The sequence below is a fragment of the Ranitomeya imitator genome, chromosome 6 (genome assembly GCF_032444005.1).
Source record: "Ranitomeya imitator isolate aRanImi1 chromosome 6, aRanImi1.pri, whole genome shotgun sequence".
In the NCBI taxonomy this organism is placed as follows: domain Eukaryota; kingdom Metazoa; phylum Chordata; class Amphibia; order Anura; family Dendrobatidae; genus Ranitomeya; species Ranitomeya imitator.
The window spans coordinates 183,670,618-183,686,869 of record NC_091287.1 but is presented as its reverse complement, the minus strand read 5'-3'; the positions used below and the strand labels follow the sequence as shown (position 1 = coordinate 183,686,869).

General features: G+C 44.5%; 1 protein-coding gene across 1 annotated transcript in view; it reads left to right on the top strand.

Annotated features, from left to right (window-relative positions):
- The window catches only part of ADCY1 (adenylate cyclase 1), a 614,659-nt gene that overhangs the window by 582,649 nt on the left and 15,758 nt on the right, over positions 1-16,252 (top strand). Inside the window, exon 18 of the mRNA XM_069730375.1 lies at positions 11,572-11,686. Within this exon, the coding sequence (XP_069586476.1) occupies positions 11,572-11,686 (115 nt within the window). The remainder of the gene's footprint in view (positions 1-11,571; positions 11,687-16,252) is intronic.

Below are 16,252 nucleotides of genomic sequence, written 5' to 3'. Positions count from 1 at the left end.
TTTTGGATGCAGACCTTCCACCTCTTTACCCGCAACAGCCAGTGTGATTGGCAGGTCGTCAGGACATTTGCACGTGGAAACACCTGCTGGTGTTGAGGGTTCTCCGACATCGACACCACATTTTGATCAAGGCAACATAACATCTCCGCCTGCGCCTTCCTCACAGACCAGCAGTTTGCCGAGGACACCCTACTCAACTCCGTCTAAGCACTGCAGCCAGCCCTCAGTCCCTCAGATGTGGACAAGTATAAGACCATTTCCTCCTAGCCATGACAAAGCTAAGAGGTTGAATTTCTCCATTTGCAAACTGTTGGCTACCGAAATGCTGCCTTTCCGCCTGGTGGACACAGAGGATTTTCGAGACCTTATGTCCATCGCAGTGCCCCAGTACCAGATGCCCAGTCGCCACTACTTCTTAAAAAAAGCTGTGCTTGTGCTACACCAGCATGTCGCACACAACATCACCACTTCCTTGAGAAACTCTGTGTGTAACAGGGTGCATTTCAGCACAGACACTTGGACGAGTAGACATGGACAGGGGTGTTACATGTCGGTGACTGGGCACTGGGTAACTACGGCAACATCAGGAGAAGGGGCTGCTGTCCGAGTCTTGCCGTCCCCACGAGTTGCTTGTCGATCCTCTGTATCTAATAGTTCCCCCACTGCTTCTGCCTCCTCAACCTCCTCTCGGTCCTCCACCTGCACCCAAAGCCTGTCTGATAATGCCACCCGCGTTGTAACTGGGCCGAAGGAATCCTGCACACCTCACTGTGCTGTCACCAGGGCTCAACGGCATCAGACAGTGTTTACATTGAAATGTCTGGGAAATGTGAGTCACACAGCTGAGGAGTTGTGGTCAGCTCTGGAGACCGAGTTCCATCAATGGTTGTCTCCACTCAACCTGCAGCCAGGGAAGGCTGTGTGCGACAATGCGGCAAACCTGGGTGCGGCCCTTTGCCGGGGCAATGTCACACACTGTCATGATCCCAATGGCAGGGGATCACAAAAGGACAAGCACAAAAACAAAACAAGCTCTAGGGTGATGGAACCTGAGCTGACCGCGATCCTGAACCTAAACACACAACTAGCAGTAGCCGGGGAACGTGCCTACGCTGATTCCTAGACGTCTCGCGCCAGCCGAAGGATTAACTTCCCCTATTAGAAGAAACACAGACCTCACTTGCCTCCAGAGAAACACCCCACAGAAATAGCAGCCCCCCACATGTAATAACGGTGAAATGAGAGGAAAGCACATACGTAGTTATGAAAATAGAATCAGCAAAAATGAGGCCCGCTAAAGCTAGATGGCAGAGGATACAAAAGTGAACTGCGCGGTCAGCGAAAAACCCTTCAAAAAACCATCCTGAAATTACTTGAACTCATGTGCCAACTCATGGAACATGAGGAGTAATTTCAGCCCACTAGAGCAACCAGCCGCAAGGAATCACATATCAGCAAGCTGGACTAAGACAAAAATAAAGCAAAACGTGGAACAGGAAAATCAAAACTTAGCTTGTCCTGAAGATAACAGACGCAGGGAGCAGAGGTAAAAAGACACGCTGATTACATTGATAGCCGGCGAGGAAATGACAAAAAGGCCAGGTTAAATAGGAAACTCCCATAAACTGATGGAACAGGTGGACACCAGAGACCGCAGAGAACACAAGTCACCCAGTACCATCAGTAACCACCAGAGGGAGCCCAAAAACAGAACTCACAACAGTACCCCCCCCTTGAGGAGGGGTCACCGAACCCTCACGAGAACCACCAGGGCGACCAGGATGAGCCCTATGAAAAGCACGGACCAAATCGGCAGCATGAACATCAGAGGCAATCACCCAAGAATTATCCTCCTGACCATAACCCTTCCACTTGACCAAATACTGGAGTTTCCGTCTGGAAACACGAGAATCCAAGATCTTCTCCACAACATACTCCAATTCACCCTCCACCAGCACCGGAGCAGGAGGCTCAAGCGAAGGAACAACAGGTACCTCATACTTCCGCAACAACGACCGATGGAACACATTATGAATAGCAAACGATGCCGGGAGATCCAAACGAAACGACACAGGGTTAAGAATTTCCAAGATCCTATAGGGACCGATGAACCGAGGCTTGAACTTAGGAGAAGAGACCTTCATAGGAACAAAACGAGAAGACAACCACACCAAGTCCCCAACAAGAAGTCGAGGACCCACGCGGCGACGGCGATTAGCAAACTGCTGAGCCCTCTCCTGGGACAACTTCAAATTGTCCACCACATGACTCCAAATCCGATGCAACCTGTCCACCACCATGTCCACTCCAGGACAATCAGAAGGCTCCACCTGACCAGAGGAAAAACGAGGATGAAACCCCGAATTACAAAAGAAAGGAGAAACCAAGGTAGCAGAACTAGCCCGATTATTAAGGGCAAACTCGGCAAGCGGCAAAAAGGAAACCCAGTCATCTTGATCAGCAGAAACAAAACACCTTAAATAAGTTTCTAAAGTCTGATTAGTTCGTTCCGTCTGGCCATTCGTCTGGGGATGAAATGCAGACGAAAAGGACAAATCAATGCCCATCTTAGCACAGAACGTCCGCCAAAATCTAGACACAAACTGGGATCCCCTGTCAGAAACGATGTTCTCCGGAATGCCATGCAAACGGACCACGTTTTGAAAAAACAGAGGGACCAACTCAGAGGAGGAAGGTAACTTAGGCAAGGGTACCAGATGAACCATCTTAGAAAAGCGTTCACACACAACCCATATGACGGACATTTTTTGAGAGACAGGGAGATCCGAAATAAAGTCCATGGAAATGTGCGTCCAAGGCCTCTTCGGGATAGGCAAAGGTGACAACAATCCACTGGCCCGAGAACAGCAAGGCTTAGCCCGAGCGCAAACTCCACAAGACTGCACAAAAGAACGCACATCCCTCGACAAGGAAGGCCACCAAAAAGACCTGGCCACCAAGTCTCTAGTACCAAATATTCCAGGATGACCTGCCAACACAGAAGAATGGACCTCGGAGATGACTCTACTGGTCCAATTATCCGGAACAAACAGTCTTTCCGGCGGACAACGATCAGGTTTATCCGCCTGAAACTCCTGCAAAGCACGTCGCAAGTCTGGGGAGACAGCCAACAAAATCACCCCATCCCTAAGGATACCAGTGGGCTCAGAATTTCCAGGGGAGTCAGGCACAAAACTCCTAGAAAGAGCATCCGCCTTCACATTCTTTGAACCTGGCAGGTATGAAACCACAAAATTGAAACGGGAGAAAAACAGTGACCACGAGCCTGTCTAGGATTCAGACGCTTGGCAGACTCAAGGTACATCAAATTTTTGTGATCAGTCAAGACCAGCACACGATGTCTAGCACCCTCAAGCCAATGACGCCACTCCTCAAATGCCCACTTCATGGCCAAAAGCTCCCAATTACCAACATCATAATTCCGTTCAGCGGGCGAAAATTTTCTAGAAAAGAACGCACATGGCTTCATCACTGAGCCATCGGAGCTACTCTGTGACAAAACCGCCCCCGCTCCGATCTCGGAAGCATCAACCTCAACCTGAAAAGGAAGCGACGTATCTGGCTGACGCAACACAGGAGCAGAAGAAAACCGGCGCTTAAGTTCCTGAAAGGCCTCCACAGCCGCAGGAGACCAATCAGTAACATCAGCACCCTTCTTAGTCAAATCCGTCAAAGGCTTAACAACACTAGAAAAATTAGTTATGAAGCGACGATAAAAATTAGCAAAGCCCAAGAACTTCTGTAGACTCTTAAGAGATGTAGGCTGCGTCCAGTCACAAATAGCCTGAACCTTGACGGGATCCATCTCAATAGTAGAAGGGGAAAAAATATACCCCAAAAAGGAAATCTTCTGGACTCCAAAGAGACATTTAGAACCCTTTACAAACAAAGAATTGGCCCGCAGGACCTGAAACACCTTCCTGACCTGCTGAACATGAGACTCCCAGTCATCAGAAAAAACCAAAACATCATCCAAATACACGATAATAAATTTATCCAGATATTCACGGAAAATATCGTGCATAAAAGACTGGAAGACAGAAGGAGCATTAGAAAGTCCAAAAGGCATCACCAAATACTCGAAATGGCCCTCAGGCGTATTAAATGCGGTTTTCCACTCATCACCCTGCCTTATCCGCACAAGATTATACGCACCCCGAAGATCAATCTTAGTGAACCATTTAGCCCCCTTAATGCGAGCGAACAAATCAGTCAACAATGGCAAAGGATACTGATATTTGACTGTAATCTTATTCAAAAGACGATAATCTATGCAAGGCCTCAAGGAACCATCTTTTTTGGCCACGAAAAAAAAACCTGCTCCCAAAGGGGACGAAGATGGACGGATATGTCCCTTTTCCAAGGACTCCTTAACATAATTCCGCATAGCAGTATGCTCTGGCACTGACAGATTGAACAAACGACCTTTAGGGAATTTACTGCCAGGAATCAAATCTATAGCACAATCGCAATCCCTGTGAGGAGGAAGCGAACTGAGCTTAGGCTCCTCAAAAACCTCCCGATAATCAGACAAAAATACCGGAACCTCAGAAGGAGTAGATGAAGCGATAGAAATCGGAGATGCATCATCATGAACCCCCTGACATCCCCAGCTTAACACAGACATTGTTTTCCAGTCTAGGACTGGGTTATGAGTTTGTAACCATGGCAGACCAAGCACTAAGACATCATGTAAATTATACAGTACCAGGAAGCGAATCACCTCCTGATGAACGGGAGTCATACGCATGGTCACTTGTGTCCAGTACTGAGGTTTATTCATAGCCAAAGGTGTAGAGTCAATTCCTTTCAAAGGAATAGGAACATCCAGAGGTTCCAGACTAAACCCACAGCGATTGGCAAATGACCAATCCATAAGACTCAGTGCAGCGCCTGAATCCACATAGGCATCGACGGAAATGGATGATAATGAACAAATCAGAGTCACAGACAGAATGAACTTAGACTGTAAAGTACCAATGGCAACAGACTTATCAACCTTTTTTGTTCGTTTAGAGCATGCTGATATAACATGAGCTGAATCACCACTATAAAAACACAATCCATTTTTCCGCCTATAATTTTGCCGTTCACTTCTGGACTGAATTCTATCACATTGCATTATCTCAGGTGCCTGTTCAGAAGACACCGCCAAATGGTGCACAGGTTTGCGCTCCTGTAAACGCCGATCAATCTGAATAGCCATAGTCATGGACTCATTCAGACCTGTAGGCGCCGGGAACCCCACCATAACATCTTTAATGGCCTCAGAAAGGCCATCTCTAAATTTTGCAGCCAGAGCGCACTCATTCCACTGAGTAAGCACCGACCATTTCCGAAATTTCTGACAATATATTTCTGCTTCATCTTGCCCCTGAGAGAGAGCCAATAAAGCTTTTTCAGCCTGAATCTCTAGGTTAGGTTCCTCATAGAGCAAACCCAATGCCAGAAAAAACGCATCCACATTGAGCAACGCAGGATCCCCTGGTGCCAATGCAAATGCCCAATTCTGAGGGTCACCCCGCAGGAAAGATATAACAATCTTGACCTGCTGAGCAGGGTCTCCAGAGGAGCGAGATTTCAAAGAAAGAAACAACTTGCAATTGTTCCTAAAATTCAGAAAACTAGATCTATCTCCAGAAAAAAACTCTGGGATAGGAATTCTAGGTTCAGACATAGGCGTATGTACAACAAAATCTTGTATATTTTGAACCTTAGCAGCAAGATTATTCAGGCTGGAAGCCAAACTCTGGACGTCCATGATAAACAGCTGAGGTCAGAGCCATTCAAGGATTAAGAGGAGGAAAAAAAAAACAGCCAAGCTGCAATTAAGGCTAGGCAGCAAACACTGAGGAGGGGAAAACAAAAAAAAAAAAAAAAAAACTTCCTCAGACTACTTTTCCTCCTACTTCAGCCAAAACGATGACCAATTTTTTCGGGCCGGCTATACTGTCATGATCCCAATGGCAGGGGATCACAAAAGGACAAGCACAAAAACAAAACAAGCTCTAGGGTGATGGAACCTGAGCTGACCGCGATCCTGAACCTAAACACACAACTAGCAGTAGCCGGGGAACGTGCCTACGATGATTCCTAGACGTCTCGCGCCAGCCGAAGGATTAACTTCCCCTATTAGAAGAAACACAGACCTCACTTGCCTCCAGAGAAACACCCCACAGAAATAGCAGCCCCCCACATGTAATAACGGTGAAATGAGAGGAAAGCACATACGTAGTTATGAAAATAGAATCAGCAAAAATGAGGCCCGCTAAAGCTAGATAGCAGAGGATACAAAAGTGAACTGCGCGGTCAGCAAAAAACCCTTCAAAAAACCATCCTGAAATTACTTGAACTCATGTGCCAACTCATGGAACATGAGGAGTAATTTCAGCCCACTAGAGCAACCAGCCGCAAGGAATCACATATCAGCAAGCTGGACTAAGACAAAAATAAAGCAAAACGTGGAACAGGAAAATCAAAACTTAGCTTGTCCTGAAGATAACAGATGCAGGGAGCAGAGGTAAAAAGACACGCTGATTACATTGATAGCCGGCGAGGAAATGACAAAAAGGCCAGGTTAAATAGGAAACTCCCATAACCTGATGGAACAGGTGGACACCAGAGACCGCAGAGAACACAAGTCACCCAGTACCATCAGTAACCACCAGAGGGAGCCCAAAAGCAGAACTCACAACAACACACGTGCCTTGTATGGCTCACGTTTTGAACCTGGTTGTCCAGCAATTTTTATCCCACTATCCCGAACTAGATGGGCTTCTTCAGAGGGCACGGTCGCTGTGAGCTCACTTCCGCCATTCGCATCCTGCAGCTCGACGACTTGCATCTCTACAGAAGTCATTGGGCCTGCCAGTTCACCGGCTGAAATGCGATGTGCCCACACGGTGGAATTCAACTCTGCACATGTTGTAGCGACTGTAGCAGCACCGACGAGCCCTGGTGCAATACATTATGACATATAACCTGGGCCAACGAGATCAAAAGGTGGGGCAAATCACGCTGCAGGAGTGGTCTCAGATCAGGGACCTATGCACCCTTCTGCACAGTTTTGAAATAGCGACGAAGATGTTTAGTGCTGACGATGCCATTATCAGCATGACCATTCCGGTGATTTACATGCTGGAGCACACCTTACACAGTGTTCGGAGTCAGGTGTAACAAGAGGAGGAGGAGGAGGAACAGGAGGAGTCGTATGTGGAAGGGATCATATCTCCAAGGTCAAGAAGGTTGGCAGCACCAAGGCGGCTGGCATTGGAGGCTGGGGGAGAGGGATTACTGAGGGTGCATGGTAGCAGCCAAACTGTTGAGGAAGGTGCAGGAGGCAAGGAAGAAGTGGAGGATGAACTGGCGCTGGGCATGGAAGACTCATCAGATGAGCGAGATCTTGATCAAATTTCTGTTGTGCGAGGTTGGGGGGAGAGGGCAGGCGAAGGAAGCATGATTCTCACCTCCCCACCACCAAGACAACAAGGACTTGGTCCTCCTGGATGCGCAAGACACATGAATGCCTTCTTGCTGCACTACCTGCAACATGACCCTGGGATTGTCAGAATCCGAAGTAATGCCGACTACTGAGTTGCCACACTCTTAGATCCCCGGTACAAAAGCAAATTTGGTGAAATAATTCCTGCCATAGAAAGGGATTCACACATTCACGCATGCAGGAGTATCAGCAGAGACTGTTACAGAATCTAACATCTGCTTTTCCACAAAACACCAGTGGTGCACGTAGTGAATCTCTGAGTTCTAACTTGCCAACCATGGGACTATCGAGTCATCACTCAAACCGTAACAGTAACATCGTATGTGATGGTAACAGCAATTTTTTCCAATCGTTTCAAGATTTTTTTAGACCATCCTTTGCAAGGCAACAGGAGACAAGAAGTCTGACGCACAGCCAATGCCTAGAGAGGATGGTACAAGAGTATTTCCAAATTAACATCAATGCCATGACTGCGGAACTGTACCCTTGCTCATTTTGGGCTTCCAATCTTGAAAAATGGCCTGAGCTCGCCACTCACACCTTGGAGATCTTGTCGTGCCCCGCAGCCAGCGTTCTCTCTGAACGTGTGTTCAGTGCTGCTGGTGGTGTGCTGACAGATAAGCGCACGCGGCTGTCCAGTGACAATGTAGACAGACTAACGTTCATAAGATGAACAAATCCTGGATCCGCAAGAATTTTTCTACCCCTGTGTTATCTTTTTGGGAGACTAGAAGCTTGATGATTTTTGAAAATCACCTCCCAACTGTTTTAAAAAACTCTGGCGAAATTGATGCCACTTAAGTGGTGTCTGTGGCCGATTTTTTGGAAAAAATGGAGACTCTTTATCTAGTCCCCTTGCTAAGTTTTACATGATGTTGCCATTGTCAATTCCAGGAGGGTGGGGTCGTCTGCAGAGTTCTTTACTCATACTATGGCCTGGGATTCAGAGGTCTGCTCCAAAGCTTCAGTGTCTGCTAGTCAGCAGAGTAGCCCAGCCACCCACCACCTGTTTACCTAAGTACTATTTTTAACAGCATCTGGCCCAGGAAATCCTTTTGGGCTTAGTAGAATTTAGTGCTACTCAGCAGCGTACCCCACCCATGAAGCAAGCTACACCGCCTATTTACCTAAGTACTATTTTTTAACGGCATCTAGCCCAGGAAATCCTTTTGGGCCTAGTAGAATTTGGTGCTACTCAGCAGAGTACCCCACCCATGAAGCAAGCTACACCACCTTCTTCCTTTCTCAATCTAACCCCTCGGCTCTGGGGTGTCCACTCTCCCTCCAGCTCTCTCCTTCTCACAGGTCGACTACTGAGTATTTTCACACTGTGGCAAATCTTTTGGGCCCAGGCATAAGAATTTGTCAAGGTAATGGATAATATGTGCCGCCTTACAAACGTCCATGACGACACATTCGAGGAAGCAACTTAACGCCTCAAATAGTGAGCAGGATATGGAGCACCCCATGGGCAAACAGCGATCTATGTAGTATGCTCCTTCACAGAAGCAGCCCAATGGGAGGACACTATCCGGAGGCACAGGTAGTAACCAGAACACCCCCTTAATGTCTGTTTTTTTGCCATTAGGGTGCCCCTTACCAACTTCCTGACCCGCCTGATTGCTTCGTCAAAGGAGGTACAGTACATAGTACTGTACTTGGTTCCGCGTCAATGTTGTCGTTTACTGACCTGCCCCTTGGATATGACAAATGGTGGATTAGTCTGAATGTATTGGGTTCATTTTTTGGCACAACTCCCAACGGGGGTACCACTACGTCTTCTAAGGAAAGTGTTCTGAATGGACCCGCCGCCATTCTACCTAAAGATATTTATTTTCTTATTTTTTTTGTCAATACGTCTGGGTGTTGGTAGAGTGATTTTAGATTTTTACTCCAGCCTTTCTTGATTTTAGAAGGGCATGACATGCCTATATCTGTGTCTCCTCCTCCTTTTACTCCTCCACCTCTTTTCTTTTAGCATGACTATATGTAGTTGTGACTTTTCCATGTGTTTGTTGTGTCTTCTGAGCTGTTTGTCAGCTTTTGGACACCTTTTAAGGTGTTTTCTATGTGTTTTCCATGTGTTTGTATGTGTTTTGTTTGCCTGCCTTTGGTTTTCAATGGCGTTCGACGGTGTTTGTCGAATGTTCGACGAACAGTTCGGCGAACACCTTCCTGTTCGACGAACCGAACCCGAACACTAGTCCCTTTGTCTGTTTCAGTAGGCTCCACAATCTGTTGGAAGACTGGTATCTTGACAAATGTCCAGAAGGCAGTCATTGACATACTCCATAAGGAGGGTACGCCACAAAAGTCATTGCTAAAGAAGCTGGCTGGTCACAGAGTGCTGTACCCAAGCATATTAATGGAAAGTTGAGTGGAAGGAAAAAGTGTGGTAGAAAAAGGTGCACAAGCAATCTGGATAACCTCAGCCTTGAAATGATTGTTAAAAAAAGTCCATTCAAAAATTTTAGGGAGATTCACAAGAAGTGGACTGCTGCTGGAGTCATTGCTTCAAGAGCCACCACACACAGACGTATCCAGGACATCAGCTACAAGTGTCGCATTCCTTGTGTCAAGCCACTCATGACCAATAGACAATGTCAGAAGAGTCTTACCTGGGCCAAGGAGAAGAAGAACTGGACAGTGGGCCAAGGTGTTATTTTCAGATGAAACAAAATTTTCCTTTTCATTTGGAAATCAAGGCCCCAGAATCTGGAGGAAGAGTGGAGAGGCACACAACCCAAGCTGCTTGAGGTCTAGTGTGAAGTTTCCACAATCAGTGATGGTTTGGGGAGCCATGTCATCTGCTGATGTAGGTCTACTGTGTTTTGTCAAGACCAAAGTCAGCGCAGCCGTCAACCAGGAGATTTTAGAGCTATTCATGCTTCCATCTGCCGCCAAGCATTTTGGAGATGGAAATTTAATTCTCCAGCAGGACTTGGCATTTGCCCACACTGGCAAAAGTACCAATACCTGGTTTAAAAACAGCAGTATCACTGTGCTTGATTGGCCAGCAAACTTGCCTCATATTAACCCATAGAAAATCTATGGGGTATTCTCAAGAGGAAGATGAGAGACACCAGACCCAACAATGCAGACGACCTGAAGCAACCTGGGCTTCCATAGCACCTCATCAGTGCCGCATGCTGATTGCCTCCATGCCACACCGCATTGATGCAGTATTTGATGCAAAAGGAGTCCCGACCAAGTATTGAATGCATTTACTGAACATACATTTCAGTAGGCCAACATTTTGTTTTTTTAAATCATTTTTCAAGCTGGTGTTATAAAGTATTCTAATTTACTGAGATGACTTTTGGGTTTTCATTGGCTTTAAGCCATAATCATCAACATAAAAATAGATAAACACCTGAAATAGATCACTCTGTTTGTAATGAATTCTATATAATAGATGAGTTTCACTTTTTGTAGTGAAGAACTGAAATGAATTCACTTTTTGATGATATCCTAATTTTGTAAGAAGCACTTGTAGGTTCCGCACCTATCACCGAGCAGGATACTTAACCCCTGCCTGACACTGGCAATAAGCCTTGCATAGGGAAGGACTGATGTGCACTAGTCAATCCCCACTACCACTAAAGACAGAAGGGATACACAAACAAGGGGAACACATAGCTTGAGTACACTCAGAGAGAAACACAGAAGTCCTCCATACACCAAAGAGGAGATAGCCGACTGCTATAGTTCAAAGCCTCAACAGGGACAGGGAAATGGAAATGGAAAAATCACCGGAAACTCCCAGCAGCAAACTGGGAGTTATAAACACCCCTTTTCCAGGTGTGTCAACTAAAGCCGGGGTAGGTTGCCACTGGTTCCTAAAGTCAGAAAGACTAGGAAGGAGTCTGCATAGCCAACTGCTGAGATCTTCTGCAGCTGGATGCAGTGCGACTGTCTGCAGACTCTGACACACCTGTGAAACACAGGAATCAGTTAAAGATGTCGTCTTCACAATCATACTTAAATGTTTGGAACTGCTTAGTTTTAGGTGTATTATGTACTCCAAATTTTGTTTTTTCTCCTTACAGGCAAAGAAATCGATTTATGCTCATCTAAGCACACTTGCAGATTTTTCTATTGAGATGTTTGATGTCCTTGATGAGATCAACTATCAGTCTTACAATGAGTTTGTTCTGAGAGTGGGTAAGACTATAGTTCATTAAATTCATTCTTAAAATATTGCACCAACATGTATTTTTTTCTTTACAACATATTTTGTAGTTTATTCAGAAATACTGGCCTTTGTTTTGAAATTGTACTAGTATTACTGAGTTATAGCTTGTATTTTCACTTCTGCTGATTAGTATGGAAACAGCAAAAAGCATATAAATATACTTCTAAATGTAAGGGAGTGTTTTCCTACACAATTTATTAAACTTCAAAATTATGTTTATATATGATTTTATGATTTATGATTACTATACCGTTGCTATGAAACTTTATTTAATTTATATATGACTCCAGAATGTTATTAAAATAAAAAATGGCACATACCTATGGACCCCCACCCGCCACTCTTCTGTCCTGCAGGCTGGGTTTCCCGATAGTCTTTTCTCCTTCTCTTCCTGCTCAGTCATCATCTCACTGCTGCAACCAATCAATGGCTGTAGTGGTAGCATGATGATTACCACTGCAGCTAATGATTGGCTGCAGCAGGGAGATGATGCAGCCAACGTGTTACCGCTACAGCCACTACACATGATGATTACAACTGCAGCTAATGATTGGCTGCAGCAGGGAGATGATGCAGCCAACGTGTTACCGCTACAGCCACTTACCATTGCAATCTATAGGAGAAGCTTTCTAATGAATTCATATAATTTTTCATACATGAAAATCACTGATGAATCTCTGATGGTAAAAACTTACACTAACCAAACACTGATTAAAAAAGGATTAACAGTCTCTGTGTTTTTTCATACATGAAAAATCACAGGAATCTGAATGAGGCTTAAAGGGATCTTAATTGAAACATAGATAAAATCTAATTCATTTCTATATATTTTTTTATTAATAACTCAAGTAGAAAATATATTTTAGTGAATATGTGTTTTGTAAATCATATTTGTTTTGTCTATGATGTAATTGCTTTAGTACATTAACCCCTTTAAACCGAGGGTGGTTTTCACATTATTGACCTGTTAAAAGGGTTAAAAGTCAAACAGCGTTTTCTCACTTTTACAACACCATTTTTATTAGGGACCACATCACATTTGAAGTCACTTTGAGGGGTCTATATGATAGAAAATACCCCAAAGTGACACCATCCTAAAAACTGCACCCCTCAAGGTGCTCAAAACCAAGTTCAAGAAGTTTATTAACCCTTCAGGTGCTTCACAGGAATTTTTGAAATATTTTAAAAAAATATGAACATTTAACTTTTTTTTAACAAAAAAATGTCTTCAGATTTATTTTACCAAGGGTAACAGAAGAAATTAGGCTTCAAAAGTTGTTGTGCAGTTTGTCCTGAGTACGCTGATACCCCATATGTGGGGCTAAACCACTGTTTGGGCGCATGGCGGAGCTTGGAAGAGAAGGAGCGCCATTTGACTTTTTCAATGCAAAATTGGCTGGAATTGAGATCGGATGCCATGTCGCGTTTGGAGAGCCCCTGATGTGCCTAAACAGTGGAAACCCCCACAAGTGACACCATTTTGGAATCTAGACCCCAAATGAACTTATCTAGATGTGTGGTGAGCTCTTTGAACCCCCAAATGTTTCACAGAAGTTTATAATATAGAGCCGTGAAAATAAAGAATCATATTTTTTCCACAAAAATAATCTTTTTGCCCCCATTTTTTTATTTTACCAAGGGTAACAGGAAAAATTGTACCCCAAAAGATCTTTTGCAATTTTTGTTGAGTACGCCAATACCCCATATGTAGGGGAATACTACTTTTGAGGCACAGTGGAAAGCTCAGATGGGCAGAGGCGCCATATTGGAGTTCAGAATTTGCTTGAATAGTTTGAGGGTGCTATGCCACATTGGCAGAGCCCCAGAGGTGCCAGAACAACACAAATCCCCTATATGTGATCTCATTTTACAAACTACACTCCCCAATGAATTCATCTAGGGGTGCAATGATCATATTAACACCAAATGTGTCTCACAGAATTTTATACCACTGAGCGGTGAAGAATAAATTACATTTTTACCACTAAAATGTGTTTTCTAAGCTCTAATAGGATATTTTTTACAACAAACTGAGGTCCATTTTTTCCTGAATGTGCCAATACCCTACATGTAATCGGGAAATATTTTCCAGGCACAGTGTAAAGGCAAGGAGCGCCAGATTTTACTGTTATGATTTGCAGGTGCCATGAACCACTGGGAGAGCCCATGAAGTGCCAGAACAGCAGAACCCCCCATAAGGGACACTATTTTATGAACTACACTTCTCAATGAATTCATCTAGGGGTGCAGTGATCATATTGACACCATGGGTGTGTCACAGAATTTTATTCCATTGGGCAGTGAAGACAAAATACATTTTTACCACCAAAATTTAGTTTTAGCCAAAAATTTTACATTTTCACACAAGAAGTGGGTAAAAATGACAGCAAAATATGTCCCACAATTTCTACTGAACATGGCAATACCCCATACGTCGCTGTTTAGTGCTACTTACCCATATGGAGAGACTCGGGAGGAATGGAAAGTTATTTGCCTATTCAAGTGAATGGGTCTTTGCGGATGTTAGTGTTTCCGGGGGTGACATCGAGTTATAGTTCTCAGAAAAAAGTGATGCAAAAATAATTATTTTTCTATAAAGTAGTTATTATTGTGTAAAAGCATCAAAACATAAAAAACTATATAAATTGGGAATCGCTGTAATCGTACTGACCCGAAGAATAAAGCTGACTTATCATTTTTACCACAGGCAGAACGGTATAAAAAGAAACCCCAAAAAGCAATTCCTGAACTGCTAGTTTTTATTTTTTCTATCTCCCAAAAATTGGAATAGTAAGCGACCAAAAATGTCATGCGCCCGAAAATGGTACCAATAAAAACATCAGCTCATCCCGCAAAGAATAAGTCGGACAAAATATGCAAAAATTATAGCTCTCAAAATATGATGATGCAAAAACTATTTTTGCAATAAAAAGCATCTTTTAGTGTGTAAAACATAAAGCAGCAACCAACACAAAAACCAATATAAAGCTGGTATAGCTGTAATCGCACTGACCCGAAGAATAAAGTCGCTTAATCACTTATACCACACGAGTAACGGCGTAAAAAAAACCATAAAAACAATTCTTCAAATGCTGTTGATTTTTTCATTCTGCCTCCCAAAGATCGCAGTAAGTCTTGGCACACATTTATCCTGCGCTCTGCGCTGAGCCCTCACACCAGGGTTTCTGTGTAAATCTCTGAAATACATGATTCAGATGGGAGCTCTGGCATAAGATTACTTATAATGAGGCAGATGGAGACACTGTGGGCTCCATGGGACCTGTGATCCGGTGGTGTCAGTCTTTTTAGGATTGCATAAAAGTGCTGTCGGCTACAGTTTTCTGCACTTCTGAAAATGACACCTCTGAACAGATGGAGGACAAATGGAGTCCAGAGTAATGCTGCTGCCTCATTATAGTGAATGAATCCATCTGGGTTTCATCTGTTACATCACTTGGAGATTTAGATGGAAACCCCGATGTACGTTCTCAGCATAGAGCGCCGGATAAATGTGATCATAAATGCTATGTAAAATGTTCTCAATAAAAGCTTCAACTCAGTCCACAAAAAAAGCAAGTTCCTACTCTGGTCCGTCATTTGTTAAAGGGAACCTGTCACCCCCCCCCCAGGCGGTTTTAACTAAAAGAGCCACCTTGTGCAGCACTAATGCTGCATTCTGTCAAGGTGACTCTTTTAGTTGGGGTCCCTGCCAACCCTGAACTATTTGTTTTTATAATTTGCCCCTCATACCTGTAGTTTGTCAGAGGGCATGTCTTTTACCCCCTGACACAAACGCCTCCCAGCCATCACTCAGGGCCTCAGTGCACTGGGTGATGCCTCCACTTCCTTCATTAACGTCCCCGGCGCCTGCGCTGTAAGTTTTTTTTTCGGGCATGCGCAGTTTGTGCTGCCCTTCGACTCCCATCACATGATGGGAACTTACAGCGCAGGCGCCGGGGACGTTAATGAAGGAAGTGGAGGCGGCACCCGGTGCATGGAGGCCCTGAGTGATGGCTGGCAGGCGTTTGTGTAAGGGGGAAAAAGACATGCCCCCCTGACAAACTACAGGTAGGAAAGGCAAATTCTAAAAACGAATAGTTCAGAGTTGACAGGGAGCCCAACTAAAAGAGCCACCTTGACAGAATGCAGCATTAGTGCTGCACAAGGTGGCTCTTTTAGTAAAAAATGCCTGGGGGGTGACAGGTTCCCTTTAATGGATATATATGGGCTTCCACATTACTGTTAGCACAAAGGTTCTGGAAAAGCTAAATGGCTCATCGACCCACAAAAGAAATTCAGAATATTCTCTGCTCTGAAATCCAAATGCCCCCCTCCTTTTTGAGCCCCAGTTAAGCGCCCACATGTTTGTAATTTCTGTAGTGATGAGAGCCCACCTAATTTAAAAGTGCGTGTCTCCAGAAGCATGAGCTGGGCATAATGTACTTGTCACTATAACGGCAGTTTGTAATTTTAATTCAGCAACATCCACTGCAGCTTGTTTCTGAAAAACGCCCAAGGAGTCAAAATCATCACTA